This window comes from Dipodomys ordii, unplaced genomic scaffold (genome assembly GCF_000151885.1).
Source record: "Dipodomys ordii isolate 6190 unplaced genomic scaffold, Dord_2.0 Scaffold40, whole genome shotgun sequence".
Classification (NCBI taxonomy): domain Eukaryota; kingdom Metazoa; phylum Chordata; class Mammalia; order Rodentia; family Heteromyidae; genus Dipodomys; species Dipodomys ordii.
In genome coordinates this window covers 1,343,354-1,364,524 of record NW_012267256.1, presented here as the reverse complement: position 1 = coordinate 1,364,524, position 21,171 = coordinate 1,343,354, and the positions used below count along the sequence as shown (strand labels likewise).

At 50.0% G+C, this 21,171-nt stretch overlaps 1 protein-coding gene across 1 annotated transcript in view; it reads right to left on the bottom strand.

Annotated features, from left to right (window-relative positions):
* Window positions 1-4,268: 4,268 nt before the first annotated feature.
* Window positions 4,269-21,171, bottom strand: part of Tle1 (transducin-like enhancer of split 1 (E(sp1) homolog, Drosophila)) — a 109,116-nt gene continuing 92,213 nt past the window's right edge. The window contains exons 14-19 of the mRNA XM_013018474.1: window positions 14,789-15,038; window positions 11,454-11,701; window positions 9,016-9,163; window positions 6,277-6,427; window positions 4,576-4,652; window positions 4,269-4,470 (exon numbers count right to left, since the gene is read on the bottom strand). Coding sequence (XP_012873928.1) covers window positions 4,363-4,470; window positions 4,576-4,652; window positions 6,277-6,427; window positions 9,016-9,163; window positions 11,454-11,701; window positions 14,789-15,038 — 982 coding nt within the window. The 3' untranslated portion in view covers window positions 4,269-4,362. The remainder of the gene's footprint in view (window positions 4,471-4,575; window positions 4,653-6,276; window positions 6,428-9,015; window positions 9,164-11,453; window positions 11,702-14,788; window positions 15,039-21,171) is intronic.

Below are 21,171 nucleotides of genomic sequence, written 5' to 3'. Positions count from 1 at the left end.
TGAGGATCTCAACTTGGGCTGGAAAACCTGTGAGATGTTTAATTATCAATTAAGTTCCATAAAGAGCCAGAAGCCGAGTTGTGGCTCAAGTGGTAAAGCACTAGCCTTGAGCAAAAAAAAAAAAAAAAAAGCTCAGGGACAGCTCCTAAACTGGACTGGCACAAAAAAATAAAATTTAAAAACTGTTAATCATACCAATATTTTGTTCTTACAAAGCAAATACTAGAAACATTTAGCTAATAAAAATTTAAACACTCCACCAATCTCACTGGGATTTTTTAAAAAAACATAGTTTCAATACAAGAGCTATGTACAAGATAGGACACAAAGGAGAGTGGCCAAAGAAAAAGATTAAATATATCAAAAAAGGTTAAACATAACAGTGGATCAAGAAAATGTGGTATATATACACAATGGAATTCTATGCCTCCATCAGAAAGAATGACATCGCCCCGTTTGTTAGGAAATGGAAAGACTTGGAAAAAATTATATTAAGTGAAGTAAGCCAGGCCCAAAGAAATATAGGCCCCATGGTTTCCTTTATTTGCAATAACTAGTATATGTCTGAGTCAAATAGAAAGGGTCAGATAAGTTGATGTTAGGGAAATGAACCCTAAGATATGTATTCAAATGTTTTTTTCTTTCATGCGATTGTTTCTACCACATTTATAAGATGATTTCTTTGTTGCTTTGTATGTCCCTCCCCCATGGTATAACCCCTGCTTTCACTGTATTTGATGTTGGTATAATTTGTGGATGGAAAGGGAAAAAACAAATCGTTTAAACAGGGATACAGGTGGACCCTTTGCAACAATGAGATGTACAAGTCGTTATGTCGAAAACGAACTTTACAGCTTTGGTGGGGGGGAGGAGGGTTAGGTGGGGGGGGGGGGGGAGGATGAAATGGGAAGGGGAAACAAAGGAGGAGGCTACAATGCTTGATAAGAAATGTACTCATTATCTTGCCCATATAATTATAACCCCTCTGTACAATATTTTCACAATATAAAAAAGAAAAAGAAAAAAAAAGAGATGAAGAACACGTATTTACATACCTGACTTTGTTACTCAACAGACCCAAACCTGCATCTATATTTGATAGTGTACAGAAGTGCTACAGGAATTGTGCGCAGTAACATGCTTACATGAAAGAAGTAGAAAACAAAAGCACAGCCCATTCTGAAAGCACACAGAGCTACACCATAAATTTGACCATGGTCCACATCCTTTATGACCCTGAGCCCGGTTAGGCGAACTGTCTAGCATGGCTCTTGGTGCACACCGTTTTAGTTGGATTTGAACATGGAACACTATTTTGTCATCGATGATCAAGACAAGGGGCAGGATAACACACAGCTTACTGGATCCATGAGCGCAGACTCCAATCTCCTAGATGGTAGGCGGAGTGGCATCGAACACCAGTGTAGGTTAAGATCCTCCCGACGTCCTCCTTGTGCTCAATCCTGCACCCATCCGTCTGCTCCTCCCAACCTTGCAAGTCAGGTTCAAGGATTTTTTTCTATTCTACAAATGGGAAGCTGATCAATTGTGTGGACCGTTTCCCATGATCCCAGGCTCTCCCCAGTTCCTAGCAGGGGACCCCCCCGCACTAGGCTCTTCTTACAGGACTCATCACCAAACTGGTCTCTCCTTCCAAGATGACCTGTGTGTGGCTGAGGTCTACTCTCTCCTCGTAAGAAAAATGCAGGAGCCAGAAAACACTTAGGCACGAAGGGAAATGGAGTAAATTCCACCAACAGAAAACAGAACTATTTAGTTCAGAATCCTTTTGATGTTCCTCCCCATCGCTGGGCCTTGGCTGCACCAGGCAAGGCCATTTCCTGGTCCCCCTTTCAGCCAGCTGTGCCAGGTGACTAGCTCTGCCATTGAATGGGCAACTGGAAGGGATGGAATAAAGTCCACTTACCCGCTTAAAAACAAACACCTGGGGGGCGCCGGCGGCTCACACCTGTAATCCTAGCTACTTGGGAATCTGAGATGTGAGGATCAAGGTGAGAAGCGCTACACCCATCTCCAATGGACCACCAAGAACACAGAAGTGGAGCTGTGGCTCACGAGGTCGAATGCTAGACTTAAGGGGTAAAAAAATCCCCTTGTTCCCTCTGAAGGGAAGTGGAAGTGAAGGTAAGCATAAAGCTGCACTGCTGCCTGGGCCGACACAGAACACCGTGCAGCTGACTCTCTGTCTTAGCAACGGAACCTTTACCCTCATATTAGAAAAGCAGGGAAGGTGAACAGAAAAGGTAAACACCACACTAATAAGCTATCAGAATCTGCAGTACAGAAACCTACTTCATTATACAAGGGAGGGAATGATAGAGAAATCAGCTCTAATAATTAGGGGGTTGCCATTTGCTTAATGAGAAGGAAAAATATTTAACACACTCTGTCCACAAACAAATATCTTCTTGGCAAAAAAAAGCAAACAAAACGATGTGTATTAAACACATAAAAACAAGAAGGGCCTGATGACAAACTATTAAGACAAACTGCCAACTACTCACTACATCCTAAGAAAACATAAGACATAAGAACAGAAAAAAGATCCGTGCATACTATTTTTAAAACAGCTAGGAAAACAGGCTTAACATTGTAAGCCATTCTTTCCCAAAATATAACCATAAATAACTGATATATAAAGAATGAGTCATGTAACCTTTTTTCCAGGAAGAAAACACGCTCGGTAACTTATTAAAAGCCTGGGGTTACAGATTTCATCTAATCAAATTAGTAAAAGCTTGCTCACAAAGATAAAGAGCAAAGACTAATGCTGGCTGGCAATAGCTGGAGCTGCGGGGACACAGCCCCACCAAGATGAGGGGCTGAGCACTGCCCGGCTGGGGAAGTGAATTAATAGATCAAATAGGTATTAATAAAGACAAATCCGGCTAATGTTTCACCTTGCTTTTATAGGGTAATGAACTCTATAGCTTTCTGGGCATTGTAAATCATAACACAAAACTCAAATTGCCTACATTTGTGTGTGTGTGTGTGTGTGTTGGTACTGGGGCTTCAATTCAGGGCTTTTTTGCCCAAGGCTGGTATGCTACCACTTGAGCCTCACTTCCAAATTGGGCTTTTCGGTGGCAGTAAGAGTCTCAGATTTGTCTTCCTGGCTGGCTTTGAATGGCGATCATCAGATCTCAGCCTTCTGAGTAGCTAGGATTTCAGGTCTGAGCCACCAGTGCCCGCATACCTACTTTTCTTAAAACACAAAGCTGGGCACTGGTGGCTCATGCCTGTAATCTTAGCTACTCTGGAAGCTGAGATCTGAGGATCACAGTTTGGTGCCAGCCAGAGCAGTCAAGTCCGTAGACTCTTATCTCCAATTAACCACAAAAAGCCTTAAGTGGAGCTCTGTTTCAAGTAGAACACTAGTCTTCAGCGCTTGAGCCCCAGGCCAAGTTCAAGCCCCAGGATGGGCAAACACAAACAAGCAAATATCAAAGCAGTGAAGAGAAAGGAGCGAGACTTGAAAATCTAGGGCAGTGCTAAGGAAAAGACATAATCAACCTTCCAAAAGTCACCAGGAATAGGTAGAGGTTTAACTGTAACCCTGAATCACAAGAACCTCCTAACAAAGAATGAGCCTTGATGAAGAAGGCTTAGCTTACAAAATTAAATCATTATTAATATGCGTCTGCTTATCCAGTGTTGAGCTTCTATTAACCCAGAGGTGCTTCGTGGACTCAATCAAATATCCAAGTAAGGAATGCGTTTATAACCCTCCTCCAGCACACGTTTAGCTCATACGATCTATTCATGACCCAGAACGTTGACGAACAAAACAGACAGACCATAAAAGAGGAAAAGGAGAGTCACTTATTGGTACTAAAGCCTTTACTGTAATAAACCAAATATATTTACAATTTATACAAATGTTTAACCTTCAACAAAAATACAAAACAAAACAAAAAACATTTCACAAGATGCAAAACCAGGAAGCGAGTTCACTGGAGACACCAGGGCTCTACAAAGGACGTCAGGCGGGGGGGCGGTGGATTCACACTGGGCCAGGATGAGCGACAGATCCCCGCGAGAGAGGGCAGCGGTGCTGGCAGCCAGAGCTGGCAGCCACCCTGGGGCTCTGTCCATGTGGCCTCCGCTGCACCGGTCCAGGCGGGCAGACGGGCGGCGTCTGCTGGTAGACCTACTACTGCCTCCTCTTTGTACGCTCCAAGTCGTTTTGTGTCAAGGTTTGGAAACAGGTTTGTTGGGCTTTTCTTTGTTGTTGTTGTTTTTCCTCGGTTTTTCTTTTTCTTTAAAGTTACAATGCCTCTATTTCTACAGATTCAAACGTTTTGGCCCAATTCAACTCTAACTGTTAAATCACACCGGTAGTCAGTAGATGACCTCATAGACGGTGGCCTTCTTGTCCCCGGAGCCGGTGACGATGTATTTGTCATCCACAGAGATGTCGCAGCTAAGCACCGACGAGGACTCTTTGGACTGGAAGAGAAACCCGCGGACTCGTGTTTCACGTGCAACAGGGGTGCTCAGGGGTCTGGGGCAGCTCTGCAAGGGGCTTCCCGGCCATCCCCGGCGCTTACCCACCTGGAAGATGCTGGCCCCGTAGGGGGTCCGCCACGCGTTGAGAAGGTTGTCTTTTCCAGTGCTCACAAACCACTTCCCTGCAATGAACCACGGAGGGGCGTGTTACCAAGGGGACTGCCTGCTGTGCACTCACAAACGCAGCTCTCTGAGTATGCCTCTGCTTCTGGGTGTGTGCCTGGTCATGCGCTTGAACTCAGGGCCTGGGGGCCGTAGCAGAGCTTTTTGGTCAAGGCTGGCGCTCTACCACTTTGAGCTAACGTTCCACTTTTGGCTTTCTGGTGGTTAATTGGCGATAGATTCTCATGAACTCTCCTGCCCAGGCTGGCTTCGAAACCACAATCCTCAGCTCTCAGCCTCTCGAGTAGCTAGGATGACAGGTGTGAGCCACTGGCGCTCAGCGGAGAATGCCAGTACCGGGGCTTGAACTCACAGCCTCATGCTCTCACTTGGCTTTTTCACCACTTGAGCCACACCTCTACTTCTCCTTTTGGTAGTGGTTAACTAGAGATTAAAACTCTTCTTCCTAGGCTGGCTTTGAACCACAGTTCTCAAATCCTAGCTTCCTGAGTATGTAGGATGGGAGGTACAAGTCACCAGTGCTCAACTTCAAATATAGCATGTTTTTGCTTGTGTGTGTGTGTGTGTGTGTGTGTGTGTGTGTGTGTGTATGCTGGGCCTGGGCCTGAATTCAAGGCCTGGGTTCTGTTCCTAAGAATTATTGCTCAAGGCTAACACTCTATTCCTTGACACTTCTGATTTTTAGTGGTTAATTGGAGATGAGAGTCTTAGTAACTGACTTTCCTGCCCAGGCTGGATTTGAACCCTAACTTCAGTCTCTTGAGTAGCTGGGAATACAGTTTTGAGCCAGATACCCAGCCATACACAAATGTTTTTACTGCATGAACTACCATACCCAAAGAGCTGATTGATGACCTGAGCCAAGATTTTAAATCTAGAATCCTCTAGGTGATCCCAGATATAATCAAAGAGGTATGAGCCTCATGAGTCACGGGATCCTTGCCTTAAAACAGCATTTCTTAACACACTGGGGCCTCCAAGACCTAATCAATTAAATTGCTCCACCACCGCTAGTCTCCTCCTAAGAAGATTAGCTTAGAGAGCATTAAGGTTTGAACTTCTATAAAATGCCACTTGTGTCTGATGGCACGGAGCATGTGCTCTGCGAGTGTGCGCTGCCCTTCCAGCCACCTACTCACACACCCAGGGAACAAATGTAAGCCGCCTACAGCGCGCGCGTGCATACACACACACACACACACACGCGCGCGCACACACACACACACACACGGACGCGTCTGCCTGCGCAGCTCTCCTGGCCGCCTGCGACGGGAGCGAGTCTGTGCGTATCTCCGCATCGAACCCATTACCGCTCCCTCCTGTCTGCCCTGTCTTCTGAAAACGCCCACCACCCCTCTTCAGGGTGGGGCCACGGCCTCACACCCCACAAACAAACGTGTGTGTCCAAACCTCGTGTCAGGCAGCGTCATCGCCTGCTGGCTTTTCTCAAATTAGCAAAGCAGACTGAATCAGGCTTTACTAAAGGGCTCTGGGGGACGTGCTAAAACAAGAGAAACGTGGCAGGCAGCTGCTCAGGGAACATCCCCCAGATAGGATCTCTAACCATATTTTGTGTCAGAAGTATTTCCCACCAGGCCTCCGTCTCCCTTCGGTTGAACTCACCACAATAAGCAAATTTCAGGGAGAGCACACAGCTCTCGTGGAGATGCAGCTGGTACTTGTCCGGTTTATTCACATGCAGAACCTCCACGTTGCTGCTCTCCATGCCCACGGCCAGCCACTCTCCGGTTGGGCAGTACCCCAGAGAGAAGATCTGTAAGAAACAGAACCCCAACACTCAGTATTTTGCTCAAGGAATTAGGGACCAAAGGGCAAGAAGAAGCTGGGGGTAGGCAGATGACAAAGAGGAGGGGCAGCAATCGTCTGGTCCAGACCAAGAGTCCAAACAGAGGAGGCACGAGTGAAAGAGAAAAACACCCTGTGGATGCGGCCGGGTGAAGGCAGTGCTCTGAAGGATACGGATATCTGCCGGCCGGGCAAGAGGCTGACGCCTGTCATCCCAGCTACGCAGAGACTGAGACCCGAGGGACTCCATTTCCAAAAATAACCAGCAAAACGCTGGCTGGAGGGTGGCTGGAGCGGCAGAGGGCCGGCCGGCAGGGGAGGCTCCACGTCAAACCCAAGGGCAAGCAAAACAGAACAAAACAAAAAAGGAAGTAAAAGCAAAAGATGCGTGCTCCTGTGTTTCAAAGGAGAGCTTATCTGAAACACTGGTAGATGAAATGGCATCGTATCTAGGACTTACTTTAAAGTGACTTGGTTTCTGGGTAGAGATAATGGAAATGAAAGCAACAACTACACTGCTGGGTGCCATGGCTCACGTCTGTCATCTTAGGCAGAGGTCCAGGGCTCGGGGTTCAAGGCCAGCCCAGGCATCCGGCCAGCGTGACGCCACCTTAACAGATGGATAGGTGTGTGGTGCATACCCGGCGTCCTCAGCCGTGGGGCAGCACAGCGGCCGGGTGCGGTGGCACAGGCCCGTCACGCCAGCACCACCGCCTCGGCTGACCTGGACAGGAAGTGAGGCCCTCGCTTGAAGACAGCACTGCAATGAGCAACCGGGGACACGGCTCAAGGGGCGGAGCGCTTGCTCAGCAAGAAAGAGGCCCTGTTCAATCCCCAGTGCCTGCCTCCCTGTGGGACGATAATGCAGCGGCAGGACAGTAACCACTAGCACTGAACGACAGCCATGTCTTCTGCATCCCTAGAGACTTGAGAGCTTCCGTTCCAAGCCGGGCGCTGGTGGCCAACACCAGTTTCTCAAAAGGCTGAGACCTGTAGGATTGTGTCTTAAAGCTAGCCAGAGACTTTATCTCTCCAATTAGCAAAAGGCTAGACCACAGATGTGGCTTAGGAGTCAGAGTACCAGCCATGAGCAAGAAAAGCTGAGCCTGAGCCCTGGTGCTGGTGAGCAAAGCAAAATACAAACAAGACAGCTTCCATTCTTTTTTGGTTTTTTGGTGTTTTGTTTTTTTGCTGTGGTTGTTTTTTTTTTTAAGGAGAGGATCAAAACTAATATCCTACATATTAGGAAAGGGCAGAACAAGAAAGACTATGAATAACACTGGGGACATAGAACTTATTAGCCAGTAATTTGTTTTGTCTGTGTCCTATTTTTGACCTGACATATTTAAAAAAGTATTGCCATTCCCCAAACAAGTATTGGTCCAGACACAGGACATCCAACACTTCATACTCCACAAGTCCTAATCCAGACACAGGACATCCAACCTTCACACTCCACAAGTCCTGATCAACACACAGGACATCCAGCACTTCACACTCCACAAGTCCTGATCAAGACACAGGACATCCAACACTTCACACTCCACAAGTCCTGATCAAGACACAGGACATCCAACACTTCACACTCCACAAGTCCTCATCCGATCATACAACATCCAAGTCTTCACACTCCACAAGTCCTGATCCAGACACAGGACATCCAACACTTCACACTCCACAAGTCCTGATCAAGACACAGGACATCCAGCACTTCACACTCCACAAGTCCTGATCCAGACACAGGACATCCAACACTTCACACTCCACAAGTCCTGATCCAGACACAGGACATCCAACCTTCACACTCCACAAGTCCTAATCCAGACATAGGACATCCAGCACTTCACACTCCACAAGTCCTGATCCAGACACAGGACATCCAAGTCTTCACACTCCACAAGTCCTGATCCAGACATAGGACATCCAGCACTTCACACTCCACAAGTCCTGATCCGATCATACAACATCCAAGTCTTCACACTCCACAAGTCCTGATCCAGACATAGGACATCCAACCTTCACACTCCACAAGTTTGGATTATTTCAAACCTCTGTAGATCTAGTTAGCCATGAGTCCATTTTTTAAGAGACGGGTAATAAAATGGGCACCCACTGAGATACAGATGGATTTTTTAAAGCTCTGTGAGGCAGAGGAAATGAGTTCTAGAGTTGTGGTGATTTTTCTCTACCTGGCACATCCTTCCAGCTCCATTTAAACAGGAATCAAATGATCATTTCTGACTCCATATCAGAACTGGTACAATAGACTAAAGAAAAACTGAAGAAAAATTTGTCTGTTTTTCACTAAATGAATTCCAAGGTACCTTAGCCTAAATGGTTTCAGAAACTACTTGAAAAGTTTTGGGGGAGTGGGGAATATGGAGTGTGTGTGTGTGTGTGTGTATGTTTAAATTATCTCAAACTGAATCCTGTCACGTCTGTCCACACAGCACAAGGCTGGGCTGGGAAGGATGGTGCACGCATGTGTACGCGCACATGCACACGCACACGCAGACCCCCATGCGGGCTCCAGGACGGGTGGGAGCAGGCAGTCACCTGGGAGGTGAAGTCGTGCTGCTGCAGCTGCCGACCCTCGCGCAGGTCCCAGGACCGGACCGTGTTGTCCAAACCCCCCGTCCAGAGCTTGGTGCCATCGTTGGAAATGTCAATGCAGCTGGCGCCATCTGTGTGGCCCTGAAATTGCCTGATAAAACAAACCAGATTGAATAATGATTTCCTGCCAGAGCTCAAGGTAAATACTGTTGTGTTGTGTGCTTTGGACTCGCGGCGTGCTATCTCCTCAGCGTGCTGACGTTACAGATCAAGCTAACCTTCCCCACAGCGGACAGGAAGCCACACCTGCAGACTCCGTGTCTTTCTTTTCTTTTCTTTTTGTCATCCAAAGGCTAAAAAAAAAAATCCCATTGGAAGTCACTAGCCAGAAGTCAAATATGGTACTATAACTGCTTGATAAATGTATCCATCTCCTGCCAGGTCTGGAAAATGTTTAAAAGAGTTAAAAGCAACAACAACATTAAAAAAAAAAACAATGGCTGGGTGCATGTGGCTCACCCCTGTAATCCTAGTACTCAGGAGGTTGAGACCTGAGGATCGTGGTCAAAGCCAGCTCAAGGAGAAAAGTCCACGAGACTCTTAGATAACCACCAGAAAACGGAAAGTGGAGCTTTGGCTCAAAGTGGTAGAGCACTGCCTTGAGCAAAATAACTCAGAGGTAGTGCCCAGGCCCGAGTTCAAGCCCCAAAGTGACAAAAACCTCATAAAACCTCCAGTATATTCTTTAAGGGAAAGATAAAGGTCTGTTCAGCCAGAAGGACACACTGCAGGGATGAGGGACAGAAGCATTCTCGTTCCAGAAGGGAGTCACAGGGTGAAGCCACCCATGCCCACCCAGCGTGAGCTCACCCGTTTCTGAGTAAGAAAGATCCCAGCACTGGGAAATGGGCCCCCAGAGGCCAAGGTCACGGCAGTACCCTGACCTCAGAGCTGCTGGCAGGGACCAAGGCCACAGCTGAGCCTGAGCCCTGGACCGACCCCCAGGAGGGCAGTGGCGCTCCCCAAGCACCCGCGGTCGGTGCCGTGGGTGCCGTGGGGGCCGGGGGCAGTGCGGGGAGACGTCAGTGGGTCTCAGCGAGGAGCCACTTGGGACGCGCAGGCGAGAGGGAGGCGTCCGCCGCATCACCCCACAGAAGCGGCTTCACATTGGTCAGCGGCCCTCCTCGGAGCCACAGGTAAAGCCCCTTGAAAACAGAACAACTTCCTGTGCGCCAGGCCCCGTCCCGGCCTCCCCCTGGCTCTGTCGCCACCAGTCTGGCCTGGACAGACTTTCCTGCCATCACCCGCACCCCCTCTGCCTGCTGCCCCTTCCAACGCCTCCAGGACCCTGTGACCCTCCCCCCAGCTCAGCCCTGTGCGTGCTGAGACTTCCCGTCATGTGGCTCCGGCCGTGGCCCTTGCCCTTCAGGAGGCTGAGGCGCGAACATCAGGACTCCAAGCCAGCCCGGGCAGGAGAATCTGTGCAACTCTCACTAACCACCCGAACTCCGGAGGAGCAGTGTGGCTCACGTGGTAGAGCGCTGGCCTTGAGCTGAAGAGCTGAGGGACAGCGGCCAGGCCCAGAGTTCAGGCCCACGACTGGAGAGCGGTATGGGTGTGCGGGTCCACTCTGCTCACACCGCCTCCATCAGAGGTGCCACCCCACACACAGACACAAACCCAGCTGCATGACCTGAGGGGATTTCTACAAGGAGGTCTGGAGAGCATGAGCGAGGCGGTCTCTCCACAAGCACACCAGCTTGAAAACACTGGCTGCACCTGCCCAATAAGCCGTGGGCTTCTACCTGTACATCTCCAACGACGGTCTCTAAGCAAAGGGAAAAGAGCCAAACACAGGCAAGTTCTCCCTTGGATTGGTGCACTGCTGGCAAGACTCCTGGAACTCCTCTGCTGTCTCTCCCCATAGCCTCTGGCCGCTAGGGCTCGGGCTCGTTCAGGGGTCAGCAGGGCCTCTCCTGGGCACGCGTCCTGGCTGTCCTGGCTGGCCACGGACAAACCGCCGTGCCTTAAAACGCTTTGTGTCCCCTTCACGGAATCTCCTCTTCTAAAATCCTTCGTTGGTTTTCTGTTATAGTGTATCTGCTGGCTTTGGTTTCCACAAACAAGGATCCAGCCAAAGCCCTGCTCTCCGCCACACTCCCGCGCCCTCCGCAGCCCTCAGCCCTCACAGCCCCTCTGCGTAGGCCAGTCTCAGGGACGCTGGGGCCTGCGGGCCGCGGAGCTGCTGTGGCTTTGGTCTTTGCCCACAACTTCCAAGGCCTACGCCTCACGCCCGGCAAACAATAGGCTCCTGAAGCCATGTGTCCCAGGGCACCCAGCAGAAGTGTGTGTGTGTGTGTGTGCGCGCGCGCGTGTGTGCGACAGGCCTCTTAGGGCCACCCCTGAAGGAGGGACCCTCCCCAGAAGCCACCTGGACTCACCTCACCAGCGTCTGGTTGTGCAGGTCCCACACGGCGATGTTGCCGTCGCTGCAGCAGGAGAAGCAGACCTTGGAGTCGGGGCTGATGGCCAGGGCGTAGCAGGCGGGGGCTGAAGACGTCAGCTCCGCCTTGATGCGTGGGGTTGGAGCCGCCAAGTCCCAGATGGACAGGGTGCTGGCTTCCCCGCCCACAATGAGCGTGCAGCCGTCCGGGAGCAACTTACAGGACCGGATATAGTTATCCCTGTTCTGTGAAATAAACAGAATTCGGTTGCTATAATGCATCACCGAGCAGTAAGCGGGGCGGGCCTCTGACTGAGGCTTGGGTTTTAACTCGGGAGAGGTGTTTCACGGACAGGGTAGGAACTATCAGAGTCCAGGTGCAACTGTGTCCTCCTGAGGGAATGAAGACCCACACCTGTAATCCTCGCTACCCACGGGGCTGAGATCTAGGACCAAAGTTCAAAGCCAGCCCAGGGAGGGAAATCAGTGAGTCTTATCTTCAATTAACCACAACAAATAAAAAAGCTGGAAGTGGAGGTATGGCTCAAGCAGGTGGAGCGCCAGCCTCGGACAGAAGAGGCTAAGGGACAGCACGCCAGCCGAGGCCTAGCATGGACAACAGCAACATGGAGGTGAATGAAACACAGTTGCGGGACTGTTCACAAAGTGGGAAGCTGGTTTCCTGGCATCTAGAGAAGAGGCGTCGGTGTAAGAAATGCAGGGATATATTTTCTAACCACAAACCTCTGCATTCTCCATTATTCACAATTTGGAAGCTGCAGACCCCCTGAATACGTTTTAGTTTTCATTATTCTTGTTATTTTACAGCTGTTTATTGTCTTTAAGTGCTTGTTCAAATGGGTTTCCATCTAACCTATGGGTTTACAGAAACAATGCATCTTGAGCAATGTCAACCCTTTCTTTCATCTCCCCCCCCCTCCCCTCAAGCTATCTGGCTCTCTATTTTCACACAAGCACACTGAAGATTACGGCTGGGACTGCCCACCTTCCCTCGCCCCGCTCACTCCCTCTCCCCCTTGACCTTCTAGTTTCCATTGTTCTTAACACCAAATGCCTAGGTGTTCATTAGTCAGGAAGATTCTTATCTAATCAGTTAGTGGTGTTGCTTTCAAAAGAGGACAGCTGTGTCCTAAGTCTTCTCAAACACCAAATACCAGGTAAAAGAAAGTGCCTGCCATCAATGTCGCCACCTGTGAGGAAAGGGGCAGGGTGGCCTCCCGTGACCTCCCAACGCAAATCCAAAGACGGGATTGCTTCAGCAGCGCCCGTCTCTCAAAGGCCGGGGCACACGGAAGCCCGCAGCGCCTGCTACTGCAGAATATTAAGCTATCGTAAAACGTCGTTTATTCGTTTTTCGTTTTCCATTTTGAGGCAGGGTCTCACTGTGTTGCCCCGCCTAGATTTTAACTGGCAATCCTCAGCCACCCAAGTGGTGGTCCTGGAAGTGTTTATCACCACAGGCAACTTTAAGCTGTCTGACTAAATGACAACAGTCAGAGGCTGAAATCTGGAGAATCGTGGTTTGAATCCGGCCGGCAGAGTCTTTGAGACTCCATCTCTAAAACACCCTGCAAAAAGCTGGGCTGGAGCTAGAGGTGTGGCTCAGGTGAGTGACAGCATCAGAGGTCACAGTACTAAAAGCCCAACAGAACACCAGTCACTGCCCTAAAAACTTTCTCTGAGTCTCAAAAGGCCAGCAATGCAGCTCTTAGAGAAACTGTCCCTGGGGCTGGAACTCGGCTCCAAGCATTGTCCTTAGCTTTGTCGTGCGTGGCTGGTGCGCTACTAGAACCAGAGGTCTACTTCCACCTTCTGAGTGGCTAATTAAAGACGAATTAGAGTCACCAGTCTCACAGCTTTTCCTGCCCAGGCTGGCTTTGAACCATTATCCTCAGATCTCAGTGGTTAGAAATATGAGCATGAGGCCCTCGTGGCCCAGCTTGCCTTTGAACTCCTTTTATCCTTCCAGACAGACTCTGACTTGAAGCGCTGGTGGAAACCCTGAAGTCAACTTCAAGGCCGTGGGAGCACACCCATGTTCTATTCCACAGCTCTGCTACAGATCACAGTGTGCCCGCAGTGTGATCAGAGTAACCGCAGTGTGCCCGCAGTGACCGCAGTGTGCCTGTAGTGTGATTGTAGTGTGTTCACAGTGTGATCACAGTGTGCTCACAGTGTGATCAGAGTAACCGCAGTGTGCCCGCAGTGTGATCACAGTGTGCCCGCAGTGTGCCCACAGTGTGATCACAGTGTGATCAGAGTGACCACAGTGTGCCCGCAGTGTGATCACAGTGTGCCGACAGTGTGCCCACAGTGTGATCAGTGTGATCAGAGTAACCGCAGTGTGCCCGCAGTGACCGCAGTGTGCCTGTAGTGTGATTGTAGTGTGTTCACAGTGTGATCACAGTGTGCTCACAGTGTGATCAGAGTAACCGCAGTGTGCCGGTAGTGTGATCGTAGTGTGTTCACAGTGCGATCACAGTGTGATCAGAGTAACCGCAGTGTGCCCGCAGTGACCGCAGTGTGCCCATAGTGTGATCGCAGTGTGTTCACAGTGTGATCACAGTGTGCCCGCAGTGTGCCCACAGTGTGCCCACAGTGTGACTGCAGTGTGTCCGCAGTGTGACTGCAGTGTGATCACAGTGTGATCAGAGTAACCGCAGTGTGCCCGTAGTGTGATTGCAGCGTGCCTGCAGTGTGATCAGTGTCTACAGTGTGATTGCAGTGTGTCTGCAGTGTGTTCCCGCAGTGTGATCAGTGTGATCGCAGTGTGCCGGCAGTGTGATCGCAGTATACCCGCAGTGTGATCGCAGTGTGTCCGCAGTGTGACTGCAGTGTGCCCGCAGTGATCGCAGCGTGCCTGCAGTGTGATCCTCCCCCGTTAGGCCGTGGCAGTGAATCCCGATGGCCTCCCTGTCTATCACAGACCCTGCACCCAGTGTATTCAGTTCACTATCACCTGAAGGTTGTAGGGAAATGAAGCACGGAATGGATCGTAGGATCGGAGACCAGCCTGGCCGCACTACTCTTCATGCCCCAGGAGAACCCTTCCATAGTGTACGTCTACATAGTAAGATCATTACAAACCACTGTACTACAATGGGGGAAATCCTTCAGCCCTGGGAATCTAACCACTGGCCATGACAACAAATGAGGCCTACTTAGAGGAGAGAGGGTTTGGGCAGGTGGAGGGCGCTGAGCAGTTAACACAGGAAACAGGAAGGGCCTCCATTTCCTCCTAATGAGAACACAACCCAGGCCTGGACGGCCATTTCCTCGCGGGGTCTCCTGCCCCGGTTCGCGCTCGCTCACCAGACAGTCCAGCTGGGACACGGGGCTCTTGTTGCCAGGGTGGCTGATGTCCCAGACCTTGACGCAGCCCTTGCCGCCCGTGTACACGTGCCTCGTGGGGTTACTGATGGTCACGGCGCACACCACCTCCCCGTGGTTGAGCGTGTTGATCTGCCGGGCGTGCCGTGGGATTCCGGGTCCGATGAGGGCGTCGGGGGGGAAGGGGACAGGCTGCATCTGGCCGTCCGCGGTGACGTGGAAGGAGTAGGCACTTGGGGAGAGAGGAGAGAAACCGCATTCATTGTGAGGGGATCAGCCACCACGCTGGCCCTTCTCTAAAGACAAAGGACAGGGTGGCAAAAGTACCCTGGCCTAACTACTAGTACTACTAGTACTACTGGACTAACGTTTTGTTTTGGTGCCAGAGCTGGGGCTTGAACTCAGGGTCTGAATGCTGTCCCTGAGCTTTTCTTGCTATGCACCACTTGAGACACAGCTCTGCTCTGGGGTTTTGGTTGCTGACTGGAAATGAGTCTTGGGACTTTCTGCTCAGGCTGGCTTTAAACTGATTCTCAGATCTCAGCCTCCTGAGTATCTAGGATGACAGGTCTGAGGCACTGGCACTTGGCTGTTTAACTTTAAAAAAAATAAGACTTAAAAATTGGAGCCAGGAACCAGTGGCTCATGCCTATAATCCTAACTACTCGGGAGGCTGAGCTCCGAGGATCATGGTTCAAAGCCATCCCAGACAGGAAAGCCCATTAAACTCTTACCTCCAATAAACTACTTAGAAAAAGCCAGAAGTGGTACTGTTGCTCAACTGGTAGCATATCAGCCTTGAGCACAAAAGAGCTCAGAGACAGTGCCTAAGCCCTGAGTTCAATCCCAGGGCTGGCAAAAAACTGGGCAAGAGGCATGACTCAAGCAGTAGAGCACCTGCCTTGTAAGCCAGGAAGCCCTGAATTTAAGCAGCAGAACTGCCACAAATTAAAAGATTTAAAAGCTGCATGACCTTCTCCATAAATAAAGCATTCTCTCAAATCCCATGATAAAACAGGCTGCTTCCCAATTAACATAAAATACCTGCTTCTGAATGTTTTGTACAGCTGTATGATTTCTTAGTATAATATACAATGATTTTTCAGTGCTTAAGAGAAAGCCCTTAATAATTCCGAATAAGCGCATACCATACATAGTTTATCTCAATACTAACAAACAACAGCTTTTAAAACAGATCAGCTCTTAAAACAGATCAGTTTAAGGCTTATAATTCATACTTGCTTTTTGCATAACTAAGAAAAAATGTTAAATACCAAATGGTTTTGTGACAGAAAAAAAAGCTGTAAGAGGAGAGGTGCGAGGCACACTCAGCCTCCTACCCCAGTTTCCCTGCCTGATCGGTGACCACCCAGGGTAAGTGGAGGCAGAGCAGCCCAGCTGGGAGGTCGTTTCCCAGCCTCGCCCAGGTTCTGACCAATGGACTGCGCCAGCCGCTGGGAAGAGAGAGGCACATGGCAGTTCTATTCTGCTCAATTCTGCCATGAAACCTAAGCGCATCCGAAAGAGTTCACTAAGTATTTTTAAGAAATCAAGGAAAAAGAAAGAGGGTACATCGGAACAACAAGCCAGGTTAGTAACCGGGCTCCCTTCACCCCGCCCAGCCTCAGGTGGCTCCGAGATGGACATCACGTACTGAGGGAAGGAAACAGTTGGAAAGGGGATGCAGGCGCCCTGGAGACACAGTCTCTGATGCCCAGGCTGGCCAGGTGTCTCATGTTATTCAAACTACTGTTCTCTTCCCCCTGAAATACAAGCAAACCTATCCTATTCCTACATTCCTATCTCCTCACTGAAACCCAGTACTTTCCCCCCAATGAATCAAACTGCTATTTAACTTTGAAGAGCTATTATATTATAAGGCACTGGTGGCTCAAGACTATACTCCTAGCTACTCAGGAGGCCGAGATCTGAGGATCAAGGTTCAAAGCCAGACCGGGCAGGAAATTCTGTGAGATTCTTATCTCCAATTAACCAGCACAAAGCCAGAAGCAGAAGTGTGGCTCAAGTGGCAGAGCAATCAGCCTGGAGTGAAAAAAGACAGGGGACAGCCCAGGCCCGGAGTTTAAGCACCAGTACTGATACACACACAGCCGTTAAGACTAGTATATAGAGTGGGCATTATAAAAACAGGTACAACTGGAAGAAGTTAAAAGAAATGCTCATCTTTTTCACTCCACATCCAAATGGCAGAATGATACCCAGGCATGCTAAACCCTACTGCTTTCCTTGTCTTACCCGAGCATCACGAGAGGAGATCTAGAAGTGTAAACCAGAAACGGCAAGTAATACACAGACAATCCCTCCTTTCTCCCAGCCATCTTGGGCAGACCTAGGCTCCTTCTGGGCCTTGGAATGGCTCTTAGGCTCACGTGAATGCCAGGAGTAATAGCCCAGAACTCCCTTTTCACTCCAACACCAAATCAGTGAGCACAAACTGAAAACAGACAAGGTGTCAGGGGTCTACTAGCCTGTACTTAAAATAAACACAGTTTTCTATTTTTCCCTCATAAGAGCCAAATGGGAAATACATAAAGACTTAAAAAAATTCCCTCCTCTTGATGAAATGACTAAAATAGCTTAAACATCTGTTATTTCCTCAAAAATTGGTTCCAATAACTAATGGCAAATGGCTTTTGACCCAAATCTTTAGCATATCTTCATTACTATTACAAGATCAAATATTAATCAATTTGAATAACAGAGCAGAGAAAACAAACTAGGTAGAGTGTTCTAGGTAATAAAAATGGACATAGCTGGGCACTGGTGGCTCACGCCTGTAATCCTAGCTAGTCAAGAGGCTGAGATCTAAGCATCATGGTTTGAAGCTAGCCCAGACAGGAAAGTCTGTGACTCTTAATCTATAATTAATTACCACAATACCAGAAGTGGCATTTTGGCTCAAAGTGGTAGAGCACTAGCCTTGAGCAAAAAAGTGCTCAAGGACAGCGCCCAGGCTCTGAGTTAAAGCCCCATGACTGACCAACAAAAAAAAAGGATATAAAATAGTATGTCTCAAAATCCTAGGGTATGCATTTCCAGACTCGCCCGTAGATATCCAAAGCTGTAAGAAGTATGAGAATCCTACCAACTGCATGGTGTTTAAGTCTATTCCTATTCTCTAAGAATTCTAGAGCTGAGCACCAGTGTTCATGTACGAGACTGCTCAGCCTTGAATGACATCGCTGAAGGACAGTGCCTTAGTTCTGAGTTCAAACCCCAGGACAACAAGAATTCTGGACTTCAAATAAATTCTCACAGGAAAAGATCACGTAGCTGATCAAATGGACTGGAAGAGCACCATGACCTGTCACAGGTCTCCATGAAATGAAACACCCAAGTCGCACGTGTATTTGGCAAGGACCCCAGTCAGGGCCGGTGGAGGGGGGTGGTACAGGCAGGGGGGGGGGGAGCCAGGCTAGGCTGCAGCAGCATCCTCTCTGCGAGCAGTGGCCCAGGCGGCATCTCCAGGTGAAGCCAAGTCCCCACCGCCACCCTTGCGGCCAGCCAGGGTTTTCTGGGGAAAGCTATTTTATCTTGCTTCCACTCCACAGCAGGTTCTCTGGCAGGAACGCGGCTTCTTATGGAGTTAAACGTTCCAGATTGAACTAGACGCAAAGTACAGATAGGAGGATGTCTGCTGGTCTTTGGAAGACAGCCCCCTCTCCCTCCCCACAGGGGTCCTCCTCTCTCAACCGCCCAGGAGACCTTTTGAGTAGCACAGTGAGGTGATTTAAAGTTGATTCGCGCTGCAGGAGCGGCGGTCAGCTCTGTGAGCACCGGCCCCTCCCGGGAGAAGCCCGGTGGATGTGAAACTCCAGTGGAAGGACACACGCGGGGCAGCACAGCAGCAGGGAGAGAGCAGGCCGACGGCGGCACAGCACGACCCCGTCCAACCCAAGAAAAGAGACGACTCCAGGGAAAACCCCCTGCTGGACCCCGTAGGGAGGAGCGTGAGACAGACACTGAGGTTCTCTGCCCGGCTGTGTGTGTGGTCGGGGAGTGGCGGGGAGCGTGAGGTGAATTTCCACCGTTGCTGGACAGTACTGGCATTGAGGAGGCTGAGATCTGAGGATCGCAGTTTGGAGCCCGCTGGGGCATGAAAATCCAATTAACCAGCTAATAGCCAGAATGGGTTCAAGTGGCTCAAGTGGCAGAATGCCAGCCTTGAGGGAAAACGCAAGTAAGAAGAGGAGGCCCCATGCTAAAGCACAGAAAGCACTGCCAGCACCAGCACCGCGGCGGGCATCAGACAAAACCAGGTGCAAAGTGAGGCTGGGGGAGGACTCCCAGGTGGGCCGCACACACGGCGTGGGTTCAAGGCTCCCATCCGCGAGGGCAGGAGGGCCGGGCGCCAGTGGCTCCCCGCTGTCACCCCAGCTCCTCAGGAGGCCGAGATCTGAGGATCACAGTTCAAAGCCAGCCTGGGCAGGAAAGTCTGTCAAATTCTTATCTCCAATGAACCACCAGAAAACCAGAAGCAGCACTGTGGCTCAAAGTGGTACAGCGCTCCCCTTGAGAGAAAAAGCCGAGGGACAGTGCCTAGGCCCTGAGTTCAAGCCCCAGGACCAAGAAAAAATGACGCGTGATTTTCAGATTGCAGCTACCACAGGTACCCGAAAGCACACACACATACAAAAGAAGCTGAATATTCTATTTCTAAGTGTGGCTCAAACCTAAACTCGGAGGTGTGACCGTGCGTGACCGTGCGTGGCCAGGTGTGACCGTGCATGTAGGATGTCACGCACCAGCAGGTTCACCCTGACCCGAGGGGCAGGCTGTGGTCATGCTCGCAGCTGGAGGGGCGCAGGAGGAGCCGCTGGTGTGGCCCAGCTCTGGGCTTTGGGGCAGAGGTGGCAGTCTGGGTGGACGGCAGCTGAGTGGTGCACACAGTGCGTTCACTGCGCTGTACATTTATCCCGACACAAGTTCTAACACTGTGATTTATGTATCTACTTAGTGCCAGTCCTGGGGCTTGAACTCAGGGCTTGGGCTCTGTCCCTCAGCTTCTTTGGCTCAAAGATAGTGATAGTGCTCTACCAATAGTTCACCACTTCTGGCTTTTGGGGGTAAAGTGTTTGGTAGTTTAGTGGAGATAAAAAAAAGTCTCACAGACTTTCCTGGCCAGGCTGGCTTCAAACCATGTCCTCAGATCTCAGCCTCCTGAGTAGCTAGGATGACAGGCGTGAGCTCCTACCGCTTCTGGCCAGCTTCATTTCTTTCTTTATTTTTAACAGGTTGAAGGGATCCCTCATTAGATTAGGGCCACACCCAGTTCGGGACGGTGGGGATTTGTTTCCATGGACCTCAGAGGCCAGGACCTGGCTGGCAGGCTGCTCAACGGGGCTCACTAGACAGGCGGACCTTGGCTTGTGCAGAAGAACTGCCTGACGGTAAGGGGTCAGGCTGACGGAAGAGGTAACCGCCGTGAGCTCTGGCAGCCCACGGCAGGTCCTCGGACCTGTGGTTGGCGGCCGGCGCTGTGGGCAGCCGTGGCTACTCAGAAGGCCGGATGGGAGAACCGTGGTTGGATGGCTGTTCTCTTTTCTGCTTATCCTGTTGTTTGTGTTCACCTACATGGGTCTTGTACTCAGAACCTCCCCCACCCAATTTCACTTATAGCTGGAGCTCTAGTAACTTGGGCCACATCTCTAGCTGGCTTTTTGCTGGTTAACTGGAGAGAGACTTACTCACAGATTTGTCTGCCCTGGCTGGTTTTGAATGGAAATTCTCAGATCTCTAGCCTCCTTCCTGAGTATCTAGGATTATAGGTGAGTGCCACTGGTGACCAGGTCAGAAGATGGTGGTTTGAAACCAGACCAGGAAGGAAAGTTCTTAAGACTCCTCCTTCAAGAAGTGCTGGCCTTGAGCAAGAAAGCTAAGGGGTAGCACCCAGGTCCTGAGTTCAAGTCCCAAATACCAGCATCCAAACACATGTACACACACACACAGCACCCAGTCCTGAGTTCAAGTCCCAAATACCAGTGTACATACACATGCACGCACACACATGCACACACATATACACACACACAGCACCCAGTCCTGAGTTCAAGTCCCAGCATACACACACATGCATGCACGCACATGCACACACATATACACACACATGCACACACACACCACTATCTTCAATCACCCAGCCAAGCAGCTGGGTGAAGGCATAGCTCAAGGAGTAGAAGGCCGGCCATGATCAGAAAAAGCCACCATGACGAGATGCAGGAAGGGGGGAAGATGTGGGGTATGGGATTCAAGAAAGAGAAGGGGAGAAAAAAACACACACGAAGTTCGCCAATTTGTGAGCAGGAGGAGATGTGGCTGTTACACTGAGCACGGGCCGGCCAGCC